Genomic DNA, 26,379 nt, shown 5'->3' with positions numbered 1-26,379 from the left:
CCGATCAGTGAATGGGAATATAATTCCCATTCACCGATCTAACCTCCCCGCAGAAATACTTCTGCCCCCAGGAAACAACTCCTCTGATCTTTAGTTCCTGGATGCGAAATCGTTCGCATCTAGGAATTTTTTCACTGTGGCCATCTTGTGGCCAAATAGTAAACTGCACCCACATACATTTTTAATTAAAGAAAACTATTATTTTACATGTAAAACAAACAGTTTCCCTCCCACACCAAAAATTACCCACATACATTTTTTATTAAAAAAATAAATAAATAAAAATACAATAAAAAAAACAAAAACAACATAAATAGTTACCCAAGGGTCTGAACTTTTTAAATATGCACGTCAAGAGAGTATGTTATTATATTATTTAAAATTATAAGCTTATAAATAGTGATGGACGCAAATTGAAAAAATGCACCTTTATTTCTAAATGAAATATCGGCACCATAAATTGTGATAGGGACATCGTTTAAACGGTGTAATAACCGGGACAGATGGGCATATAAAATACATGAGTTTTAATTATGGTAGCGTATATTAATTTCAAACTATAATGGCCTAAAACTGAGAAATAATAATTTTTTTTCATTTCTTTCTTAATCTTCCTGTTAAAATGGATTTAGAAAAAAATAATTCTTAGCAAAATGTAGCACCCAAAGAAAGCCTAATTAGTGGCGGAAAAAACAAGATCTAGATCAATTCATTGTGATAAGTAGCAATAAAGTTATAGGCGAATGAATGGGAGGTGAACGTTGCTCGGATGCATGAGATTTTCGGACTGCGGCGCTGAACCGGTTAATCTACGAAAACCTTGGGCTTGATTCACAAAAGAGTGCTAACTGTTAGCATGGCCGTTTTCGCGCGAATTTTTGCGTTGCGCGTGGTCGTGAATTTTCGCGCGAAACGATAACGTTTTTGCGCGCAAATGCAATTTTTTGCGCGAAAACGATATCGGTTCCGCGCGAAAATTCGCGGTTGCGCGCGAAAACATTATCGATTCGCGCGAAAAATCTGCGAAAATTCGCACGAAAACGGCCGTGCTAACAGTTAGCACTCTTTTGTGAATCAAGCCCCTAGTCCGAAAGAAATAATGGACTATAAGTAAAGAGAGTTGTTGGGTAGATACAGATAACAGTAGTGAAAGAAAGAGAGTGAGAGAGAGAGATAACCAGATATAGTTAAGAGATAGAAAGAGCAATGATCCTGTTTTCTAAGTTGTATAGTATCATAAAGGTTAACCAATACTTTTAAGAGAAATGTATCGTCTGGATGTTTAGGTAAAGGCCCAATGATGGTAAGAGTGTAACATATGTGGAAAAGGCAGCTGCGGTGAACAGCGCTACTACTGCAGCTGCCTCCAGCGCTCATACCAGCAGAGTTTTTGGGCCTCAGGCGTCTAGCACGTCGAGGACGGACTTGTCAGTTGCACATAGGGTTGCCCTGTCGCGCGCACGCGCGTAGACAGGACCTTTATGCGGGGAGGAGGCGCGTCAGCTGACCGGCTGGTCTGCTGACGTCAGAGGGGCCGCTCGCAGCTCCCCATTGGTTGATTGCTGGGGGCATGCCTGGAGGGTCTACCTCTGCTTTATAAGTCTTCGCAGGTCACTCGCAACTTGTCTGCTGTTGCGAATACTTTGTGTTAGCGCTCAGACCCTTATATAGTTCCGGTGTGCTTTGATCCGGGAGGAAACCGGGGATTTCACACAAGATAGGAATTGTTTGATTATCTTTAGCATTATCTTACTGCATTATTTGTTTATGACTCTGGCTTGTTCTGACTACTCTCTTGCTAAGTGATTCTGTACCTTTGCACATCTGATCTCGTTGCCTACCCTGCCTGATTATATTTTCCTGACTCTGCCTTCCGATTTTGTACTGCCTCTGTCTGTCTGTTGCCGAACCTGATCTGTCTGACTACTCTACTCTCACCAGAGGGCCCTTGTCTCTGGTGAGAGGCTTTCACCGATAGTACCCACCAGCTCCTCTGGTGAGGTACAGCTCTATCAGTATTACTGTTGCACCAAACACCATCAGTATTTGTTGTCACATCAGTTTCTGATATACCAGCATTATAGGTGATTCTGCAGATCACCTCATAATCAGGTACCGTATATACTCGCAAGCAAGCCGAATTTTTGACCCCCCAAAAGTGGGCCAAAAGTTGGGGGGTTGGCTTGCTTGCGAGTCACATTGGTCGTACCCCCCCCCCCCCCCGCGGCCGCCACTGCTATTAGCTTACCCTGCGGCTTCCAATAGTCCCCTCTCCGTCTCGCAGGGCATGTGTAAGGAAACGCGGAAATGCCGCCGTCTCTCAAGGTGAGGCGGCTGTTTCCGCGTCCAGCATGGCGTCACAACGCGGAAAAAACGCTGCATGCCGCATAGGCAGTGCGGCGGAATCCGCATCAGAGGCGGCCCCCGCACTAGATACATTGCATGACAGTACTGGTGTGGCTGGGACTGATAGTCCACCAAGATTCAGACTTACACGCGCGCGAGCAGAGAGGCAGAGTTTAAATAGCAGTTAGAAGGGTGTCGGCTGACCAGCTGGGTCAGCTGACAAATTCCACTGCTCTCATTGGACCAGCAATTAGGGAGGTCCTGGAAAGGTCCTAGAGTATATATACTGCTGGTTGTTCACTTGCTCTTTGTCTGGCGTGCGATCACATATGTGGGAGCACCCAGATCCGTAGTCAGATCCTTAAGTGTGCCGGGACCAGCTGGAGCTGTAATCCTACACTTAGCTAGATTATTGATAGCTAAAGTACTAGTTTGATTGTGATTTTCTGTTATGACTTTTTGCCTGCCTGGACTATCCTCCTGAACTCTGACCTTGTACCTCGATATTTCTGATACTCTGTTGCCGAACCTCGGCTCGTTCCTAGACTCTGTTTCTGCCTCCTGATTTTGTACCCCGATATATCTGATACCCCGTTGCCGAACCCTGCCTGTACTTTGACTCCGCCTTTGCCTACTGTATTTGTACTTTATCTGTCCGTGTGTGTACGATCTGGCTTGTCTGACCTCGAGAACCGACCTCACGATTGGAGGCGGTTCCCAGTCCTGTTAGTGACACTTCTTCCTGAGTGTCACTCTCGGACTTTCCTTCCTACTGTCAGTCTGACTCCTCCCGTCTTGGAGAGCTCAGGTCTGCGGAAGGAATCCGTGCAGTTCTCCTTGCTGCACTGAGGCCTAGGCCTCCTAGTGTTACTGTTACACCAAAACACTACACTCTACTCAGGCGAACAGAGGTTAGTTTGTATATCGGATTATCGGTGAGACTGCAGATCACTTATAATCTGGTATATATCTGTATTTCCGGCGATACTGCAGATCACCGGTAATCAGATACTCTCTGCGCCCACCGATCGTTACAGAACGCCAGACCACAAAAACGATGGAATCACGCACTGATCCTCTGACTGTGCTTGCCACTTCGGTGGATAACATTCATCAAGCACTGGGCCAGCACAAAGCCTTAATTGATGCCTTATCAGGCTCTGTGAAAACCCTACAGACGTCAGTTGATTCAGTGCGATCCCCTCCTAGTGATGACATACGTATGCCTGTACCTGATAAGTTTTCCGGCCACAAATCTGACTTCCGGAATTTCAGGAGTAGAGTGTTGTCATATTTCGAGTTGAGACCCCGATCCTCGGGGACTGAGGCCCAACGGGTCATCTTCATTAAAACCCTGCTGACTGGCGACTCCCAGTCCTGGGCATATAACCTGCCTTCTACCGATACAGCTCTAACCTCAGTAGAGGAATTCTTTAAGGCTATGGCCGTAATTTACGACGACCCTGACCTTGCTGCATCCTCTGAGCGGAAGCTCAAACTTTTGCGGCAAGGCAGAGGTTCAGTTGAGGATTATGCGGCAGAATTCCGCAGGTGGTCAGTCACTACTAGATTTGACAACTTTGCCTTAATGGATTACTTCTTGTCTGGGTTGTCAGAGGAGGTCTCCGACTTAATGTTAACCGTGCCTGAGCCCAAGACGGTTGATGAAGCCATATCATCGGCCATTCGAGTGGATCGCAGGTTGCGCCACCAGAGGCAGGCTAGGGGCAGTCACCGTGTCAGGGTGACATCGTACGCGGCACCATCCGCTACACCCCTAGTGACACCTTCTCCGCCTGTCTCACCCTCCCCGGCCTTGCCACCGCCCGAACCAATGCAGATTGGTCGGTCAAGGCTGACCCAGGTGGAACGAAGGCGGAGAATGACAGAACAGCTGTGCCTGTATTGTGCAGCAGCAGGGCATAGAGTGCGAAACTGCCCTAACAAGTCGGGAAACGAGTTTGCCTAGGAGTAGTGGGGGGTGACACCCTGGGCACGCAAATTGCACCCCTTAAAGAGAAAAAATTACTTCTCCCTTGTACGGTTACATGGGAGGATAAATCTGTATCCACTGAAGCCTTTATTGATTCTGGCTCAGCGGCTAATTTTATGAACTTCGAATTTGCTCAGGAGTTGGGCCTCCCACTCACTCCTGTGAGACCCCCCATTCAGGTTACGGCAGTGGACGATTCCTGTTTGCAACGGAATCGTGCCCTGTCACAGACTCCGATGGTGAGACTTACCATAGGGGTTCTGCATGGGGAAGAATTACAATTTTTTGTGCTGCACATGTCAACCTCCACTATTATCTTAGGCATGCCGTGGTTGCAAGTCCATTCACCGCACATCGACTGGGCCACGGGTCAGTTAACCTCCTGGTCTCCCCATTGTTTTCATCAGTGTTTGGGGAAGCTAACATTGGGGCAAACCAGAATTCAGGTGGAAGGGGTACCAGACCAGTATGCTGAATATTCTGATGTTTTCTGCCCTAAAGCTGCCGATAAATTGCCTCCACATCGCCCTTTCGACTGTCCCATTGATCTCCGTTCTGGTTGTGTACCTCCCCGGGGTCGTTTGTACAATTTGTCGGGGCCCGAAAAATTGGCAATGCAGGAGTACATTAGGGAGAATCTGGCCAAAGGCTTTATTCGGCCGTCCCGGTCGCCTGCTGGGGCAGGCTTCTTCTTTGTAAAAAAGAAAGACGGAGGTCTGCGGCCTTGCATTGACTACCGCGGTCTCAACAAGATTACAGTAAAAAATCGCTATCCGCTACCCTTGATAGACGATCTTTTTACACAAATCACTGGCGCCCAGATCTTTTCTAAGCTGGATTTGCGAGGTGCGTACAACCTGGTACGCATAAGAAAGGGCGATGAATGGAAGACGGCCTTTAATACACCAGACGGGCATTATGAGTACCTGGTAATGCCCTTCGGGTTATGTAATGCCCCGGCCGTCTTCCAGGAACTCATCAACGAGGTCTTCAGAGAGGTGTTGGGAAGATTTGTTCTAGTTTATCTAGACGATATTCTTATCTTCTCCAACAGTCTCTCTGAACATAGGACCCATGTGAGGTTCGTTTTGAACAGACTAAGGCAGAATCTATTGTATGCTAAGTTAGAAAAATGTATTTTCGAGGTAACATCTGTCGCTTTCCTGGGGTACATAATCTCTACTACTGGCCTGTCCATGGATCCGGCCAAGGTCTCCGCTGTGTTAGAATGGCCTCAGCCGGTAGGCTTGAAATCGCTTCAGCGGTTTCTTGGCTTTGCCAACTATTATAGGAGGTTCATAAAGGGGTACTCTACGGTGATTTCTCCACTTACCAGTCTCACCAAGAAGGGTGCAGATACCACTCACTGGTCTCCCGAGGCGTTACAGGCTTTTGCCACCCTGAAGGGCTTATTTTGTTCTGCACCCATCCTCAGGCATGTGGATACGTCTTTTCCTTTTATTGTTGAGGTGGATGCCTCAGAGGTCGGGGTGGGGGCTGTGCTGTCTCAGCGATCTGGCTTGCAGGGTAGATTGCACCCGTGTGCCTACTTCTCCCGTAGATTCTCCCCTGCGGAAAGGAACTACGATATTGGCAACAGAGAGCTCTTAGCCATTAAGTTAGCCTTCGAGGAATGGCGACACTGGTTAGAGGGAGCGGAGCATACGGTCACGGTTTACACTGACCATAAAAATCTAGAATACATCGAGGGAGCTAAGAGGTTGAGCCCTCGCCAGGCTCGTTGGTCATTATTTTTTTCTCGATTCTCTTTCATTATTACGTATACACCGGGTAGCAAGAACACTAAGGCGGATGCCTTGTCCAGGTGCTTTGAGTCAGAGACAGCACAGCCCTCCATTCCAGAGACTATTGTTCCCCAGAGGTTGGTACTGGCCGCAACAGAGACTTGGGAGGATTGGAAGGGGACTTTAATTCCCTTCCAACAAGACATCCCAGAAGGAAAACCCGCAGGGGTGCTGTTCATTCCGCTACCGTTCCGTCTCCAGGTTCTAGAGATGTTCCATACGCATAAAAATGCTGGGCATCCTGGAGCATCTAGAACACAGGATCTGGTAGCTAGATGTGCTTGGTGGCCTTCCTTGGCAGCTGATTGCAAGGAATTCGTGAGGGAATGTGCGGTTTGTGCTAAGAGTAAACCCTCCCGGCTGGCACCTGTGGGTACCTTGCAGCCTTTACCCACCCCGAGTGAGCCATGGACCCATTTGTCCATGGATTTTGTAGGTGAACTTCCCAAGTCAGAAGGCATGTCGGTCATTTGGGTGGTAGTCGACCGCTTCAGTAAAATGGCCCATTTCGTGCCCTTGAAAGGACTCCCCTCGGCCCAGGAATTGGCTGACCTGTTTATCACACATGTGTTCCGGCTGCACGGCATTCCGGAAAACATAGTGTCGGATCGGGGAGTCCAGTTCATTTCTAAATTCTGGAGGGCATTCTGCCAACAAATGGGCATGAAGTTGTCATTTTCATCGGGCTACCACCCACAGACCAATGGGCAAACGGAGAGAATCAACCAGTCTTTGGAGCAATTCTTGAGGTGCTATGTTGCAGAAACACAGAACGACTGGGTCAAATTTCTGCCTTTCGCGGAGTTCGCACAAAACAATTTAAAAAGCTCCTCCACCGGATTCTCTCCATTCCAGGTGGTGTCTGGAAGATTGCCCAAGTTCTCACCATTGCCAGTGGCCTCCTCTCCGTTTCCAGCTTTGGAAGCCTGGCAGAGATCTTTTAAAGATATTTGGCGCACGGTGAGAGATAATTTACGAAAAGCTTTTGTTAATCAAAAGGGTCAAGCTGATAAGAGACGTTCAGTAGAGTGGAGCTTCCAACCTGGAGACTTGGTTTGGGTGTCTACACGTCATTTGGCTCTGAAACAACCTTCTGACAAACTTGGTCCCAGGTTCGTGGGCCCATTCCCTGTGACTAGGAAGATCAACGATGTCACATATACCGTTGATCTTCCCACCAGCATGCGGGGAGTGAGGTCTTTCCATGTATCACTTCTCAAACCCGCAGTCCAGTTGGGTCCCACTCCTCCTCCTCCTGTCTTAGTCAATGCCCAACCCGAGTATGAGGTGGAAAAAATCATAGACTCACGTACTGTACAGAACTCGGTGCAGTATCTCGTACATTGGAAGGGGTACGGCATTGAGGAGAGGCAATGGGTACCTGGGAACCGCATGCATGCGGATGAGTTAGTGAGGGAATTTCATACGGTACATCCAGAAAAGCCTGGAAGGAGTTGTCCGGAGTCCACTCCTCGGGGGGGGGGTACTGTAAGGAAACGCGGAAATGCCGCCGTCTCTCAAGGTGAGGCGGCTGTTTCCGCGTCCAGCATGGCGTCACAACGCGGAAAAAACGCTGCATGCCGCATAGGCAGTGCGGCGGAATCCGCATCAGAGGCGGCCCCCGCACTAGATACATTGCATGACAGTACTGGTGTGGCTGGGACTGATAGTCCACCAAGATTCAGACTTACACGCGCGCGAGCAGAGAGGCAGAGTTTAAATAGCAGTTAGAAGGGTGTCGGCTGACCAGCTGGGTCAGCTGACAAATTCCACTGCTCTCATTGGACCAGCAATTAGGGAGGTCCTGGAAAGGTCCTAGAGTATATATACTGCTGGTTGTTCACTTGCTCTTTGTCTGGCGTGCGATCACATATGTGGGAGCACCCAGATCCGTAGTCAGATCCTTAAGTGTGCCGGGACCAGCTGGAGCTGTAATCCTACACTTAGCTAGATTATTGATAGCTAAAGTACTAGTTTGATTGTGATTTTCTGTTATGACTTTTTGCCTGCCTCGACTATCCTCCTGAACTCTGACCTTGTACCTCGATATTTCTGATACTCTGTTGCCGAACCTCGGCTCGTTCCTAGACTCTGTTTCTGCCTCCTGATTTTGTACCCCGATATATCTGATACCCCGTTGCCGAACCCTGCCTGTACTTTGACTCCGCCTTTGCCTACTGTATTTGTACTTTATCTGTCCGTGTGTGTACGATCTGGCTTGTCTGACCTCGAGAACCGACCTCACGATTGGAGGCGGTTCCCAGTCCTGTTAGTGACACTTCTTCCTGAGTGTCACTCTCGGACTTTCCTTCCTACTGTCAGTCTGACTCCTCCCGTCTTGGAGAGCTCAGGTCTGCGGAAGGAATCCGTGCAGTTCTCCTTGCTGCACTGAGGCCTAGGCCTCCTAGTGTTACTGTTACACCAAAACACTACACTCTACTCAGGCGAACAGAGGTTAGTTTGTATATCGGATTATCGGTGAGACTGCAGATCACTTATAATCTGGTATATATCTGTATTTCCGGCGATACTGCAGATCACCGGTAATCAGATACTCTCTGCGCCCACCGATCGTTACAGCATGTAAATAATTCACAGCAGCTTGCTCCACGGCGCCTGCTGCGTGATGACAGGAAGCTGTAGGCAGAGCGGTTTCCATAGTAACGGCGATACACATCGCCGATACAGGAAGCCGCTCTGCCTACAGCTTCCTGCCATCACGCAGCAGCCGCCGTGCAGCGAGCTGTTGTGAATTATTTACATGCCCCGGGAGACGGAGAGGGGACTATTGGAAGCCGCAGGGTAAGCTAATAGCAGCGGCGGCTGCGGGGAGGTTGGGTGAGGAGAGGGGCACTATCTACCTATACCGAGCACTATACTAGCTATACTGGGCACTATACTAGCTATACTTGGGCACTATACTAGCTATACCGCGCACTATACTACCTATACTGGGCACTATACTAGCTATACTGGGCACTATTTACCTATACCGAGCACTATACTAGCTATACTGAGTACTATACTAGCTATACTGGGCACTATACTAGCTATACTTGGGCACTATGCTAGCTATACCGAGCACTATACTACCTATACTGAGCACTATACTAGCTATACTGAGCACTATACTAGCTATACTTGGGCACTATACTAGCTATACTGGGCACTATACTAGCTATACTGGGACCTATACTAGCTATACTGGGCACTATACTAGCTATACTTGGGCACTATACTAGCTATACTGGGCACTATACTAGCTATACTGGGCACTATACCGAGCACTATACTAGCTATACTGGGGCACTATACTAGCTATACTGGGGCACTATACTAGCTATACTGAGCGCTACCTACCTCTACTGAGCACTATACTAGGGCACTATACTAGCTATACTGGGCACTATATTAGCTATACTGAGCACTATACTAGCTGTACTGGGCACTGTACTGGGCACTATACTGGACACTATACTGGGCACTACCTACCCATACTGGGCACTATACTAACTATACTGGGACACACTGGGGAGGATCACACGGCCAGCATTTCCTACCCCAGGCTTATATGAGGGTCAATCATTTTTTCCTGGTTTTTCAGGAAAAAGTTGGGGGGTCGGCTTATATGCGGGTCGGCTTGCTTGCGAGTATATACGGTATATTTTTGCATTATAGGTGATACTGCAGATCACCTAATAATCACAATTCTGACGATTGCTGACACAAATCGTTACAGAACAGCAGACCAAAATGTCTACGGACGCACTGGGTAAATAGGTTGAGGCCTTGATCATAGCGGTGAATGATTTAACCACAGTGGTCAATACCCAACAGACTCAGATCACCCAGCTGTCTGGGGTGGTCCGCACCCTCCAGACTGCAACTGTTCCAGTGTTGTCCCCTTCAGTTGTAGAACCCAGAATGCCTATGCCGGAAACATTTTCAGGGCATACATCTGATTTCCAGAATTTCAGAAACCGCTGTCTGTCTTACTTTGAGATAAGACCTATTTCATCAGGGGCTGAAAGTCAGAGAATCACCTTTATTAAAACTTTGTTATCAGGGGATTTACAGACATGGGCTTACAGTCTTCCTACTGGTCATGAAGCATTGACATAAGTTCAGAACTTTTTCAAATCAATGGCTATCATATACGATGACCCAGATATTGCAATTACTGCTGAGAGGAAACTTAAAAATCTCAGGCAAGGGCAGAACACCGCTGAGAGCTATGCGGCAGAATTTAGACGATGGGCCGTATCAGCTAGGTGGGAACAATTCGCCTTGTTAGACTGTTTCTTATCCGGGTTATCTGATCCCATTGCAGATGTAATGTTAAGTCATCCTGAACCTAAGACTGTTGACGATGCGATATCACTTGCAGTAAGGATAGATCGCCGTATCCGTTATCAAAAACAAGCACGTGGTAGACACTCTGTGAGGACAAGTCCTGTCACCTCTCCCATACCTTGTCCTCCTCAGGATGAACCGATGCAGATCGGACATTCTAAATTGTCAGAGGTCGAGAAAAATCGGAGACGGTCAGAGGGACTCTCTCTACTCTTTGCAATATTAGTATATTTCAAATACCTGACCGTTGGATTGTACCTTCATCGTTTAACTACTTGTAGATAGAGGAGTCCTTTGGGCTTCTGTTGGAATGTGATGTGAACACTTATGGCAGGATTCCACTGAGATGCACACCGGCACTTGCAGTGATGTGAGTACGCATTTCAATCCCTGTAGCCGTGTCATGCACGACTATAGGAATTTGGGTGCATGCCGCGGTAAAATGCAGCAAGCAAAATCGAGTCGGTCTGAATACGATTCAGACGGCAAGGCTACTTGCAGCATTTCCCTGCTCAAATCACTTGCGGGGAAACACTGGAGGCTTTAAAGTCAGGTACACACATCCAAATTTAATTGGACAATCATTACCCAGTTTTACCACCAACATTTAGTATGAGGGCTAACAGAGTTTGAATACTTTAAAAAGATTGTGTAGGTAAGCTCTCATATTACTGTACATGGAAGTGGCCAATCATTAAGGCTGCCATACACTGGTCAATTGCCACCAGATCGACAGATAGATCCCTCTCTTATCGAATCTGATCAGTGAGGGATCTATTGGCTGCCCATACACTGCACACAGATTTTGAATCCATTTCAGCATGAAATCGATTCACAACCTGTGGAGCTGCCGCCTGCCTCGCCGCCCAATGATATTACCTGTCCTCCAGCATGAGAACCCGGGTCCCTGCAGTCTCTCACTTCTTCCAGCATCCTCCTGTGTTCTCCCCTTTACTTTGTGTCCCGTCCTGTGACAAACGTAAGTTAAAACAGTAGAGGGTGTTCTACTGTTTAAACTTCGCCTTCTCACAGGATGGGACAGGAAGTGAAGAGAAAATGGAGAAGACGCCGGAAGAAGTGAGACTGCAGGGACGTGGGGACTCACGCCAGCGGACAGGTGATATTACTGCTGCGTCAGTCGTTGGCGTATCGAACACCGCTAACGATGCACTCCCGACCGACTTTCTCAATGAAAATTGGGCGATCGGTCAACATTTCCATTAACGGTTTCACAGTAGATTCGATCACAGTGATCGAATCTGCTGTATTTCTACGGGAAATCGACTAGTGTATGGGTACCATTAGTCTATCAAAATTGGATGCGTGTTTAACATGCTTACGGCTGGGAACACACTTGTCAGTCCATCTTCTGTGCGCGTTTTTCTGCATGTGTTTATATGTGGGAAAACATACATTATTTCATGGAAGCTAATTAAGCTAGTTAATGCAAAATGGACATTTTAAAATGATGTTTTGCATTACGTCGCCAATGGGCTGGTGTTAAAGAGACACTGAAGTGTCAAAAAAAGCATCTTTTTATTTAATAAGTGTTTAACATAATAGCCCTAACTAAACCGCCGCATTACCGACGCTGTAAACTATCTAAATCCCCCCTAACACCCCCCTCCCTCTCCTCTGCAAAATCCACGACTTTCTTGGTCGTGGATTTTGCTACCCTAAGCACTTCCGTGTGAGGCAGAGCTATGATCTGCAGCCCTGCCTCACACGTGTCTGTCAGCGGCAGATCTCAGCCTCTCCCCCGCCCCTCTCAGTGAAGGAAGACTGAGAGGGGTGGGGAAGAGGCGGCGATCCGTGCTGACAGACGCGTGTGAGGCAGAGCTGCGGCTCGTAGCCCTGCCTCACACGGAATCACTGCCCAGATTGCCCCCCGGGGAGTTTGGGGGTATTTAGTTAGATTAGAGCGGCAGGGATGCGACGGTTTCGGTAGGGTTATTATGTTAAACACTTTTATTGAATAAAAAGATCTTTTTTGAGACTTCAGTCTCTTTAACTAGATAATTGTTAGAGAAATGCATGCAGTGCTTGCACTGCTGTTTTTTTCTGCATAGGAAAAACACATTCAGGGCTCTTTCACACCAGGGGCCATATGCAATTCCCTTTTTCACCTGAGTTTTCTCCTAGGTGATATTTTTAAACTGTTCAATAAATTGCCTTTTAAGCCACCAGAAAGCAAGAAAATACCTTAAATAATGTTGATAGTACCATTTCACCAACTTTTTGGTACTTTTTTTAGTTGAAAAGTGCTGAAAAGTTATTTGAAATCGGAGATGAAAAATTATCTCGTGGGAGAAAAGTCACGTGAAAAAGTTAATTGCATATGGCCCTTGGAGCTGATCCGTGCATTTTGATTGATCGCTCCTAAGATACAGTAAGCGGCGTAACATGAAAGACTGTTTACTTTAAAGGGAAGATCCGCGCAGACTATAAAAAACAAATTTCACTTACCTGGGGCCAGTGGCGTCCCTACCATGGGGCGGCCAGGAGCGCTCCGCTCCGGGTGTCAGCTCCAGGGGGGGTGTCATCAAGGCCTCCCCAGAAGCCTTGATGACACAGGAGGGGAAGCAGCGCTGAAGGAGGGGTGGCAGCGTCGGCGGGGAGGGGGGAAATACCCCCCCACATCTCCCTCACCTGGGTCCCCTCCTTCGGCGCTTCCCCTCCACGGGCGCCGGCAACGGGCACTGACAGGGCGGCTGATAGCCGCCCTCAGTTTACCCGAGCAGGGCTACGGGAAGATGGCCGCCGAAGCCCGCACTGGAGACAAAAATAGACGGCAAGATGGCCGCCGACGCCATCTTGCCGTCTATTTTTGTCTCCAGTGTGGGCTTCGGCGGCCATCTTCCCGTAGCCCTGCACTGATGACGCAGCAGGAGACAGCGCGGGACATTCAAGAGGAGCTGCGGAGGCTGCCTGGGACTCGGAAGAGAGGTTTCATCTGCAGGTAAGGTTTTTTTCTTTTACAGGTGCACCGGCCCGGCCACCCACCGCTGCTGCCCACCTACCCACCACTGCTGCCCACCACCTACCCACCACTGCTGCCCACCTACCCACCAGGCTACCCACCACTGCTGCCCACCTACCCACCACTGCTGCCCACCTACCCACCGCTGCTGCCCACCTACCCACCACTGCTGCCCACCACTGCTGCCCGCCTACCCACCAGGCTACCCACCACTACTGCCCACCTACCCACCACTGCTGCCCACCTACCCACCGCTGCTGCCCACCTACCCACCACTGCTGCCCACCTACCACCACTGCTGCCCACCTACCCACCACTGCTGCCCACCTACCCACCAGGCTACCCACCACTGCTGCCCACCTACCCACCACTGCTGCCCACCTACCCACCGCTGCTGCCCACCTACCCACCAGGCTACCCAGCAGGCTACCCACCGCTGCTGCCCACCTGCCCACCGCTGCTGCCCACCTGCCCACCGCTGCTGCCCACCTACCCACCACTGCTAGCAGGCTACCCACCACTGCTGCCCACCTACCCACCGCTGCTGCCCATCTACCCACCGCTGCTGCCCACCTACCCACCGCTGCTGCCCACCTACCCACCACTGCTGCCCACCTACCCAGCAGGCTACCCACCACTGCTGCCCACCTACCCACCACTGCTGCCCACCTACCCACCACTGCTGCCCACCTACCCACCAGGCTACCCAGCAGGCTGCCCACCTACCCACCACTGCTGCCTACCTACCCACCAGGCTACCCAGCAGGCTACCCACCACTGCTGCCCACCTACCCACCACTGCTGCCCACCTACCCACCGCTGCTGCCCACCTACCCACCGCTGCTGCCCACCTACCCACCACTGCTGCCCACCTACCCACCGCTGCTGCCCACCTACCCACCAGGCTACCCACCACTGCTGCCCACCTACCCACCACTGCTGCCCACCTACCCACCACTGCTACCTAGCAGGCTGCCCACCTACCCACCAGGCTACCCAGCAGGCTGCCCACCTACCCACCACTGCTACCCAGCAGGCTGCCCACCTACCCACCAGGCTACCCAGCAGGCTGGCCACCTACCCACCACTGCTGCCCCCCTACCCACCATGCTACCCACCTACCCACCACTGCTGCCCACCTACCCACCAGGCTACCCAGCAGGCTACCCACCACTGCTGCCCCCCTACCCACCACTGCTACCCAGCAGGCTGCCCACCTACCCACTAGGCAATCAGGCTGCTCACCCTTCACCACCTACCCACCAGGCTATCAGCTTGCCAACACTCAAATCTGCTACCGATATTGTGTATTTTGTGGTCAGATCTGCTACCGACATTGTGTATTTTGTGGTCAGTTTAACTACCGTCATTATGTATTTTGTGGTCAGTTTAACTACCGTCGTGTATTTTGTGGTCAGTTTAACTACCGTCATTGTGTATTTTGTGGTCAGTTTAACTACTGATATTGTGTATTTTGTGGTGAAATCTGGTGCTGACATTGTGTATGTTCTGGTCAAATCTACCGCAAGATTGAATGATTTTTTTCTGGTCAAATCTGCCGACATGATTGAATGTATTTTCTTGTGAAATCTGCTCACATAACGTGTAATGTCTGGTGAAATGTTCTCGCATTACGTGTATTTTATGTTGAAAGCTTCTGACATTTTGTGTATTTTCTGGAGAAAAGCTGCGCAATGATGTGAATTTTCTGGAGAAAGGTTGACTAAAACTTGGGTGCACTTTTAAATTAGCTCCGCCCCATCCGGTCATAGCCACGCCCATTTTTTGTACCGTGGGGGGTGTCTTTCAATACCTAGCACCGGGTGTCAAATGCCCTAGGTACGCCACTGCCTGGGGCTTCTTCCAGCTCCTAGCAGTCGATCGGTGCCCTTGTCGCAGCTCCTCTCCCTCCCGGCGTCCAGCGGTGAAGAAGCCGACCTCGCCAGGTCGGCTTCCGGGCCGGCTTCATGTGCGCTCCACTGCGCGGATCACGTGGTGTAAGTGACGTCATCTGGTCTCTACTGCGCAGGCACAGTAGTTCTGCGCCTGCGCAGTAGAGACCCGATGATGTCCCTACACCATGTGACCCCCCTGCCGTGGAGCGCACAGAAGCCAACCTGGCGAGGTCGGCTTCTTCACCGCTGGACGCAGGAAGGGAGAGGAGATGCGGCGAGGGCACCGATCGACTGCCAGGAGCTGGAAGTCCCAGGTGTGTGCAGTTTGTTTTTTATAGTCTGCGCGAACCTTCCGTTTAATGTTACCTTTCACATTAGACAAAGCGTTCCAGAGCGTTATGTTGTAACGCATCTGGGAGCTTTTAATCATCCAGCGCCAGCGCTTTCCAACTGGGCGAATTAGAACTAGTGCCGCTAATCGGCGTCAAAATACAACTTACCAATGTTCCGCTGTAGGTCATAACGCGTGCACAAAAATCGTGTTTGTGCACACTTTATGTAATGTGAAAGCATACCTCCCAACTTTTTGAGATGAGAAAGGGGGACACTTAAGCCACGCCCCTGATCACACCCCGTAATACCCCTAGTCAAGCGTACCACAAGGATTTCATAAGTAAAAAAATTTTGTTTTATAATTCTAACCACACTGGTCCTTTCTATCCTGGTTCATTTTCCTTCATATTAACAATTTAAAATTAGTAATTTATCAATTTAAAGGATGGGTGTAAAGTTTAGAGTCAAACATTTTTTAGAAGAGAAATATATATATTTACATAGAAAGAGGGACAAAGCCCTGACAGAGGGACAAATAAGGAGGAAAGAGGGACAGGGCTCCCAAGGAAGGACTGTCCCTCCAAAAGAGGGAAGGTTGGGAGCTAAGTGAAAGAGGCCTCGAGTGGACACGGCCCCATCTATTAACATTGGTTCTCAGTTTTCCCATGCAGACAGAAACAAACAAGCTTGACCCCTGCCTGAAGGAGATGCTGCTGGTTCAGATGGACGTTTGGAGGCGTCGAGTTTGTTGGCGTCGCTTTCGTGTGCTTTCAGCAGCGTTCGTGTCACGTTTTTTCTTCCGCTAGGGGGACATTAGCCGTCACGGTTAACCCCTCTGGCGGTATAAAAAATTCTGCCAGGAGGCAGCGCAGCAGTTTTTTTTTTTTTTTATCATGTAGCGAGCCCAGGGCTCAGCGGCATCCCCCCGCCCGCTTCGATCTCCGATCAGGAAATCCCGTTCAAAGAACGGGATTTCCTGGAAGGCTTCCCCCGTCGCCATGGCGATGGGGCGGGATGACGTCACCGACGTCGGGACGTCATTGGGAGTCCCGAACCACCCCTCAGCGCTGCCTGGCACTGATTGGCCAGGCAGCGCACGCGGTCTGGAGGGGGGGGGGGGCATGCGGCGCGACGGATAGCGGCGATCGAGCGCGTGGCGGCGCCGATCGGTGTGCTGACGCAGCTAGCAAAGTGCTAGCTGCATGCAGCAAAAAAAAAAAATTAAACAAATCGGCCCAGCAGGGCCGGAGAAAACCTCCTGCGGGGTTACCACCAAGGAGGTTAACCGCCCCTGGAAGCTTCCAGGGGCTCCTTGAACGCCAGGGAAAAATCGGGACCCGAACGCCGCGTTCGTGTAAACGCGCTTGAAAGTTTGGTACAAACGCTCCCATTCACTTGAATGGGAGCATTTAACACCAAGCCCCGAACGCTGGCTATAAACGCTCAGCAAGCGTCCTTCTGAACCAGCCTACTGCTCAAAAGCTCAGCACTGTGTGTTCTTCAAAATGGCAAAAATGTAACAATAGTCTATTAGTCTGAGGAGCAGGTCACATGGCCACGACGTCATCTACACGCCGCTGCCACTGCGTTTGTCGTGTCCTGCCTCTGTACAGCGGAGGTAGCGTTGATTGGTTAGTGAACGTACAGGGTGTGAAATTGTTGTGTGTTCTGGCTGTGCTTGCCTTGTTCCGTTGTACCGTCTCCACAGCAGAGCCAGCGTTGTTGATTGGTTAAAAGACGTGCGGTTAGTATTGTAGCTGTGAGGTTGCTGCACAGTGCTTGTCCCGCATGTGTTCAGCAGAGCCAGCGCTGATTGGTTAGTGGAGGTGCGGGGTGTGTCAGTGTTGTGGCTGTGAGGTTACTGTGCTTGTCCCGCCTCTGTTCAGCAGAGCCAGCGCTGATTGGTTAGTGGACGTGCGGGGTGTGTCAGTGTTGTGGCCGTAAGGTTACTGTGCTTGTCCCGCCTCTGTTCAGCATAGCCAGCGCTGATTGGTTAGTGGACGTGCGGGGTGTGTCAGTGTTGTGGCTGTGAAGTTACTGTGCTTGTCCCGCCTCTGTTCATCAGAGCCAGCGCTGATTGGTTAGTGGACGTGTGGGGTGTGTCAGTGTTGTGGCTGACAGGCTGAGGTTGCTGTGGAAGCCCCTGGATGACAAGTAGCAGCAGAGTCCGCTGTCAGCAGCGCAGGAAGTGTTGATGCAGGGGAGGGAGGAGATGTCAGTGCAGACCATGGATCACAGAGCAGGAGGTAGGTAGTATGTACCTACAGGACCACCCGTGGACTTTTTACGTCTGCCTGGTCCGTTGTTTACTATGCAGATAGTATGTAGCTAATGACAGCTCATTCCAACTTCCCTGTGATCTCCCTGACCTGCAGAATTCCTGCTGCTGCTGGATCCATAATGTTTGCACGCTGTTTAATAGCTGTGGCTGTAAACATTCTGTTGTATTGCATAACTTGGCACGTTTCTTTTCGGCACACTCTTGTGAGCTGCCAATATGGACTGCTGCTGCTCATGTGTGTTTTCCTGTGCAACATAAATGTATATGTGATCCCATAACTGCACTTTAAAAAGGCTTAGATGCTTTGGGGTAGTTAAAGAGGAACACCTTAGGATTAATACATAGGGTAGCAGGGCTAGCTTATTTGATCATAGTGTATACTGTAAAAAACAGGATCGCAACAGAGGGGAAAAGTCGCATTAACGTTTTGTGAGCGATGCAACACATAGTTCAGGAAAAGTATTCTAACACTGCAACTGTAAATGCTCATGTTGTCCAACAAATTCCTTCACACCACACTGCTAATGCCCCTGAGTAAACACACCATTACAATATATTTGCATTGCATTTGCCATGACATTATATTGTCTGATGTACCGCAATGTGTCAGGGTGCATGTAGCCTAAAGTATGAACTGTAAATTATAGCATACAGTTAGCTATCACCTATGTATTTTAAACTTTAATATATTGGCACTAGTCTAGTTTAGGAGACCTAACAGAAAATCTCATTTGGCTAATGTGATTGGGTGGACAGCACCCTCGAATGCTATGTACACACATGCGACAACGATCGTTCGTTGTCAATGACGAACGAACTTTTAATTGATGAAAGAACGACCTAAGTAAAGTTAGTTTTAAAAGGTGTGTAATGATCAGATCGTTAGAACGAACGTTACATCACGTAAAAGCAACTATTGCGCCTGCGCATAAAAATGAAAAGTTCCATGGAGAAATAGTGAAATGCGCATGTCAAGTCTAGTACGAACGACCGTTTCCAACGATGTACTACTTTTGCAAACGATCGTCGTTGGAAAAAATCCGCCATGCTAGATCATTCGTTGTTAATGATCTAGCTCGTCCGTCGTTAGACTTAATAGTCGTTGGCTGCTTTTGTTTAAACGATCGTCGTTTGAAACGATCGGGGAACGATCGTTTCAAACGACTATAGTTGCATGTGTGTACGCACCTTTAAACTGCTAGGTTACAGATCGGTTGTAGTACTACACCCACACTATTCGGCTAATGATAGCGCTTCATGCTTTAGAGGGTGCTGTGATTGGAGGTTTCCTACTGAGTCCTCTACACTACAGTACCTACAGGATAGGGCTCTTGGCACTAGTTCACTTTAGGGGACCCAGCAGGAAACCTCATAGGGAACAGTTCTTCAATCACAGTAACCTCTTACAGAACAAAGCTTTGTGATTGGCCAAAAAGTGTGGGCATAGTTTACTACAACCTATTGAAAACCTAGCAGTTTAAGTGGATACCGTCCCTCCAATCACGTTAGCTAAATTTCCCTAAAAGGTTTCCTGCTGGGTCCCCTAAAGTGAATTAGGGCTGGGCTCTCTCCTATGGTATGTTGTCATTATGTTGTTTATTTAGTGAAGTCTTTGTATTATTATTAGTATTTATTACTAGTATTAGTATTACTGTTGTGTTTGTTTTGTGCTTTAGAGATGTACTGCAACATTCAGCTTACCAGGTGTTACCAGGTGTGTTTTCACATTCACACTAACATGTCATGGTAATGGTCAGTTCAAACCTCATCATTGCGCTGGATTACAATGATAGAACAAGCAGTGCGTTTCTTGAAGTGCACACTAGGCATGAGCTCCACAGAGCTCTGCCATTTAGATTCTAAAGTAAAACTTGCAGGCCATGGCAGGGAAGCAACTAACTTACCCTTGTCGCCACCTATAGCCAATGTGCTTCAGGTCGCGTTCCATCTCTCCAAATGTCTTCCTTCAAACCCGGAAGGAGGAAGTATTGGAGTGACTTGGAACACGAAGTGGAGTGCATCAGCTATAGGAGGCAACCAGGGCAAGTTAACTGCCCCCCTACTGAGGCGCTCAATTTTTATTCAGAATTAGAAAAATGGACGTCACAGTCAGAGCTCCATGGACCTCACTTTTAGTGCACACGTTCACTTGCAGGTGCGCATTAGTCAGTTTCTTCTTTGCATGTGCTACATCACATGCCACAACTAATATTTTTATGTACGCTTCAATACAACGCAGTAAAATGCCTCAGTGTAAAACTAGCTTGAAGCAAGTACATGCTTTTAGTTATTGTTGCTTAAAATAAGAGCTGTACAAACTGTTCATGTCCCTTCCACATTTCACATGTCTGTTGGTGTGGTTCTTCTGCAACAATCCTGAATGGTCGCACCGCACATTAGTGCTGCGGTTCGACCATGCTGTGAGGCATACTTTCCAATGAAAGTATGTCTCACTTCTGGGTTCACAACGCACAGTCTTGCAGCATCACAACGATAGCCCCATAGAAATATCAGTTGATGGGATGTGGCATTATTGTGCGATGCAACACGTTAAGTGTGAAAGGGGCCTTAGGTTCAAAGAAAGTTCCCGCAAAGTTTGCTTCATGCTGCAGAAACCGCCGTTGATGTTCCCACAAAACAGTAGACCTCAGGGGACAGTGATCTTACTGCATCGTCAGAAAGGAGGCAGATGATGTCTGGGGTACCTGTGCAAGCATTGCACTTCTGGGCAAAAGGATCAGAAACAGTTGTGTGGGTGATCTAAACTGTCTACATAGGTTTACTTTATACAGTATGATGAGGGATAATTGCACTATATAAATCATTAAAGTGCATTTGAAGTTGGCTGTGAAAAATGAAAGTAGTATTAAAGTGTGTCTGAAACAAGCAAAATGAATACAAAAAAAAATGATACATACCTGGGGCTTCCTCCAGACCCTTTCAGGTTGACCGGTCCCTCGCTGTCCTCCTGGGCTGCCTGGATCCTCTGCTAGGCGGCCTGACAATACTGCCAGTTGGCCAGTCTGTATGCGCAGGCTCCCCAGTCATGTTCCTGTGGTCAGGAGCGTTCTGCGCCTGCGCAGTAGTACTTTACAGGCGGCTGGTTAACACAGCTGCCACCTTGTTGATCCGCATTGTGTAGTTGATTTGTAAGCACAGCTTCCTCTTCCCATGCCAGTGATATTTTGCATTTTAAAGAGAACCTAAGGCGCAGTACGTAAACAAAAGATACTTGCCTAGGAAGAGGGATCCTCCATAGGCTTCCCATGTCCTCCTCCAGACCACCACTGCTGCTGCTGCTGCCTGGGATCCTCTGGAAGATCTTGGCCATGCTCCTCTTCATTCGCAAGTGCGGCTGCACTGCACCCATGCGAGTACAACCACACTTGTGCAGTAGCATTGGGCCAGGAGGACATGGGAAACCTCTGCAGGCGGAGCAGTGCTTTTCAGCGCTGCTAGATTTGGGCGCAGCCGGCGCCTCCATAGACTTCAATAGGAATCATTCCTATTGAAGCGCTCAGTGAGTAACGTCGGCTCCGTCAGAAGACAGAGCCGAAGTTGCTTAAAAACATAATAATTCGGCCTCCAGCAATCGCTGGAAGCCGAATTATTTCATTCCCCCACTATCCATGTCGGCCTGGAGGGGGAATAGTAATTAAATCGGCCTGGACTTGTGCAGAAGCAGGATCAGCTATATACCGCTGTATCCTGCGCCCAATTCTACCAGCGCCGATTTCAAATGTACTCTCTGCAGGACCCAGAGACTTCTTTTCTTAGGTAAGTATCTAATTTTTTATTTTACGCCACCTCGGATACACTTTAATGAGAATTTTCTGTTCATCCTACTTCATCCTTAGCACTGAGTGAAACATACTTAGGCAGGGAACACACAAAGCAGAAACGCTAGCGCTGCGTAAAACGCAGCGTTAACGCGTATATTGTTAAGTCAATGGGACACATGAAAATACGCATGCGGATGCGTTTTTTAATACGCGTTTTAACAAGCTGGTTTTGTTGCATATTTTTAAAAACGGATAAAAAACCGCACATAATGAAAATCAATGGTGACGCAACGTAATGCGTTGTGCATCTGTTTTTGTAAAAAAAAACCTATGTTTTGTGATGTTTTTCCACTTTCTGTTGACTTCCTAGTGATTTGCATAAAACGCATATAAAACACCACATACAAAATGCACGAAAAACGCATGTGCAGGAAGAAAACGCGAATGCACAGAAAAAGCAAAAAAAAAAAGTGTGCACGCAGCCTTACAGTGCTATCATAACTGCAATTTGCCAATTTCCTGTGCAGTGGAGAGTACGGTGAAAGTGGATCCTATTTGCTGTAGTATGTTCACCAGTAGGAGATACCAGTGAAAAATGAAAACTGAAAGAGCATGGGCATCAACACAAATATAAACAAGGGCCTATAAACAAGAAATTCTAGAGAACACTCAAGCAATAAATGCTGGTTAGAATATGTGAGCTGACATTGAATGAAACTAAGGGCTGGGACCCACTACAGCATTTTTGGCAGCATTTTGGGATCGCTTTCAATCGCTAGCGATTTCCCAAAACGTTTTGCCAATGTAAGTGGATGGAGCAGATCTCACTGGAGTGATTGCGATTAGGGAAATCGCAATCGTAGGACTGTATTGCGATACTGCATTTTGGAAGCATTTCCATTTTAATGTATTGTATAAGAACAGGGAAATCTCTTCTAAAATTGCTTACAAAGTGCTACTACAAATCCCTTGTGATAGTGATTTGCGCTTTGTAGTAGGTCCCAGGCCTATAAACTACTACATTTTGAAAATAAATCCACATTTATTTAACACTGTCACCTTAGTTCTCCTTTTTAAGTCATTTAAAGGGGAACTGAAGAGAGAGGTATATGGAGGCTGTCATGTTTATTTCCTTTTAATCAATACCAGTTGCCTGGCAGCCCTGCTGGTCTATATCTCTGCAGTAGTATCTGATTAAAACCAGAAACAAGCATGCAGCTAGTCTTGTCAGATCAGACTTATAAGTCTGAACCACTGAAACACCTGATCTGCTGAATGCTTGTTCAGGGGCTATGGCTAATAGTATTAGAGGCAGAGGATCAGCAGGGCTGCCAGGCAACTGGTATTGTCTAAAAGGAAATAAACATGACAGCCTCCATATACCTCTCTCTTCAGTTCCCCTTTAAGGAGTGATACATTGTGAGGTGAGATAAGTCAACAGAAAAGCTTTGTGAATCAACCCTGTTATGTTAGTGTCAGGCTAAGTTCACAGTGGGCCAATGTGGTGCATTGTAACGCGGAACGTCGCATTGCAATGCAAGAGCAATGTGTGGCTGTTGCAGTGCAATGTCAAAATTACCGCATAAAACTCACATTAACAGTACAGTGAAGCATACTTTTCACTGACTGTATGCTTTACTGTAAGTGACGCAACACACGGATAGCGTGCATCACCACATTCCCATTGCGTTGCTGCCGCTTACAGGGAACACAACATAACTCTCTCACTGTGTACCTAGCCTCAGGAGAGAATCACAGAATATGACAGACATGCTTGAGCAATCCCTGTGCACACGCTAGTCAGTGTTGTTCATGCCCAAATTAACCAAAATTATAAGTGTCCGTATGTGAATGACGATCACAATGATCACCTAATGTGATTTTATAATTCAAACATGACTCTGCTCTTTGATAATTATATAAATCTAGTAATAAAATGTGTATGTGTAAATTTTCCATGTTAAAATGTGTAAGTATTTTTGGGGCCACTCTGTAAATTGCCTACCTAATAGGTCCCACTTTTGATCTGATTTGATGGCATCTGAACAGCCTGGATTCATGTTAGTACAGCAATACTGTATTATTCATATTTATTCACCTCAGTGGTCTCAAGTATTGACATCTACACTTCATTATTTCATTGTATAAGAAATTGGCATAGCTTACATTACGGATGAGAAATAGTAATTTCTCCTGTTACAGTTCTTTCCATAAGACCTTTGTACCATACTTCCATGTCATCATGCACAATAGATTTCTTTGACAACCTGCCCTAGAGCAAAAAATGTGGGCATGAAAGTACAAGGAAATCTAGCTGTATTTTTTTTTTTTCTGAGCAGAAAGTCAAATTATTGGTATTTTACCAGAGTAGTTAGTTTGGAACCAATGTACAGTAGGTTGTGCAGATATGGCACCGAAATAAGTGGACTATCACTGGGGAAGATTCGGTCATCACGCACCATTTCAATGCAGACGGAGGATCACTAATTCTTTAGTTTAACAAAAACATTACAAAATAATAGAAGATGAAACTTTAGAACACAGATGATGATTTGCAAAGCTGAATTTATAAAAGGAGGCACGATTGTCATTAAGGCTACATTTACAATGGTGCGGTGTAATGACCACTTTGTAACACTGCTTTCTGCACTGCAATGCATCACCTATGTGATGTTCATAGTGGGGGGGGGGGGGGGGGGAGCATTGCGGTACAACGTCATGCAGCATAGTAACATTTTTCATGCAGTGCCTAACATTATTCTTTTTTTGTCGACTTTTGGCTTATTTGCATGGTGGGGAGTAGTGATCCTTTTTGGGTGACATACAGGTGTTAAGGCTCATACACACCGATCAACAATCTGTCCAACTTTCTTCCAAACTTGTCTGTCTTGTCTGAAGATAAGTCGGGTGTGTGTACCACTGACAAACAACCAGATGATCAACTGATAACAGGTTGTTTGCCAGATCCAACTGGTGGATCAATCTGCCCAACTATCAGGCAGGTTGGAATCTGTGTACAAGTCTTTTGAACAACTTTATTGTTTTTGAGTGGGGACATGTTATGAAGTTTGTCATTTAGCTTGCATGCATGGTATTTAAGTGAGTGGGTTGTTTAGTTGGTTGGCGTGTGTGTACGAAGTTGTTAGGTAAACAGCTTGTGCCGTTGATCATGTTGTGCGGTTGGCTGTGCATTAAGTTGGACTTGTGTATGAGCACAAGTCTTGTCCGTTAATATTGGGACAAGGGTGCTTTGCAAATGGCTTTATAAAGCTCAGCAAAGGAATGAGGGGGGAAGGGGCAGGTGTATGTGAGCTTATTCGCTCTTTCCTCTTGATGTCCAGCCTGCATGGCTGGTTAATTACCATTGCTCGCAGGGAATTATACTTAATTATGCAAGTAGCCTGCTGAAAATGCAGTGCAATACACAGTGAATAATAGGGTAGCATACAGGCTTGAGAATTAATCCTCATTCATTTCAGTGGCACTAACAGTTCCTGATATGCAGAGAGTTGTGATAGTTAACTGTTCTCTGCAGATTGCAATTACTTTCCCAAACCCACAGTAAGCCAATGGATCACTTACACAATAAAGAGCATCTCATTTTAAATTAAATCCTCATTTTTTTAAGTACAAACACAGGCTCAAACACAGTCACCCAGGATCAAAATTGCTGAAAAAAAATAGTGGCGGAGTAGCTAGGTACTGGGTAATATAGTTTTATCAACTATCTATATAATAAGCATGACAGACATGGAACTAGCAACTTTTAAACAAAAGCAGTGCACAAGTGGCTTTGTTCTAATGGGCATGTGAAGATGTAAACTGTTTGCTTTAGCTTGGACTGAGCTCTGTAAGGAGATTACAGCCTGCTGCAAATAATTCTGCCACACAAGAAACTGTCCTGTCTGGGTACTTTTTATTTATTTGACATGAGCTGCTTAGAGGACATTCGAGGTGAAAATAAATGAATGAGATTAACAATTGTATCTATCCTCTTTCTTCTAAAAATGACTTTTTTGTTGTTGTTAGCTATCCCACGGTTTTATTTTATTTTCAAATCTACTTTTTACGTTAATTTAAGGCCTCGTTTACACTTAATCAGTTGGTACGCGTTTTTTCTTCTTCTCCATAGCAATGCATTGTGAAAATATTTCAGGTAAAATGCGTTAAGTGTGAAAGGTGCCATAGGAAAACATTGGACTTACTTTGAAAATCAGTTGACATTTCAGTTATAACTGAGAGCAACTGATTAAGTGTTCCATGACCTCTTCTCAATGACACATGCATTAAAGAATGCCAGAGCTAAAATCTATGAACTATTGACCATTTTTACAAACAGAAAGCTGCTGCACTGAAGTTCCAATAAGCCAAACTGATTTTGGGCCGTCCCTTCTCTCCTCTTAGTGGAACTCTGCAGGCACTCGCACCAGGGAGATATAAAACAGATATACGGGGGCATCCCTCAGTTTCAAAGGCATAGATCCAACTTTAATAGTAAACCGGGTACAGATATACAGATATAAGAAACTCACTTTTGTGGGTCCTATTTCCCATAGGACCCACCTCAATGTTCGCTTCCCACTTTCAGTAGTACTAAAGCACCTCACCAAT

The 26,379-nt window shown here is 47.3% G+C and overlaps 1 protein-coding gene across 5 annotated transcripts in view; it reads left to right on the top strand.

Moving 5' to 3' along the window:
• The window catches only part of INPP5B (inositol polyphosphate-5-phosphatase B), a 187,539-nt gene that overhangs the window by 69,705 nt on the left and 91,455 nt on the right, over positions 1–26,379 (top strand). The window contains exon 1 of one of the 5 annotated variants that reach the window (XM_068269029.1): positions 17,783–17,951. The exons of the other annotated variants lie outside the window; for them this stretch is intronic. Within the exon in view, the coding sequence (XP_068125130.1) occupies positions 17,900–17,951 (52 nt within the window). The 5' untranslated portion in view covers positions 17,783–17,899. Of the gene's footprint in view, positions 1–17,782; positions 17,952–26,379 lie in introns of those variants that run through there. 5 annotated transcript variants of the gene reach the window in all.

This window comes from Hyperolius riggenbachi, chromosome 2 (assembly GCF_040937935.1).
Source record: "Hyperolius riggenbachi isolate aHypRig1 chromosome 2, aHypRig1.pri, whole genome shotgun sequence".
Classification (NCBI taxonomy): Eukaryota; Metazoa; Chordata; class Amphibia; order Anura; family Hyperoliidae; genus Hyperolius; species Hyperolius riggenbachi.
Note: the sequence above shows the minus strand (reverse complement) of the source record. Positions and strands in the feature narration are given on the sequence as shown.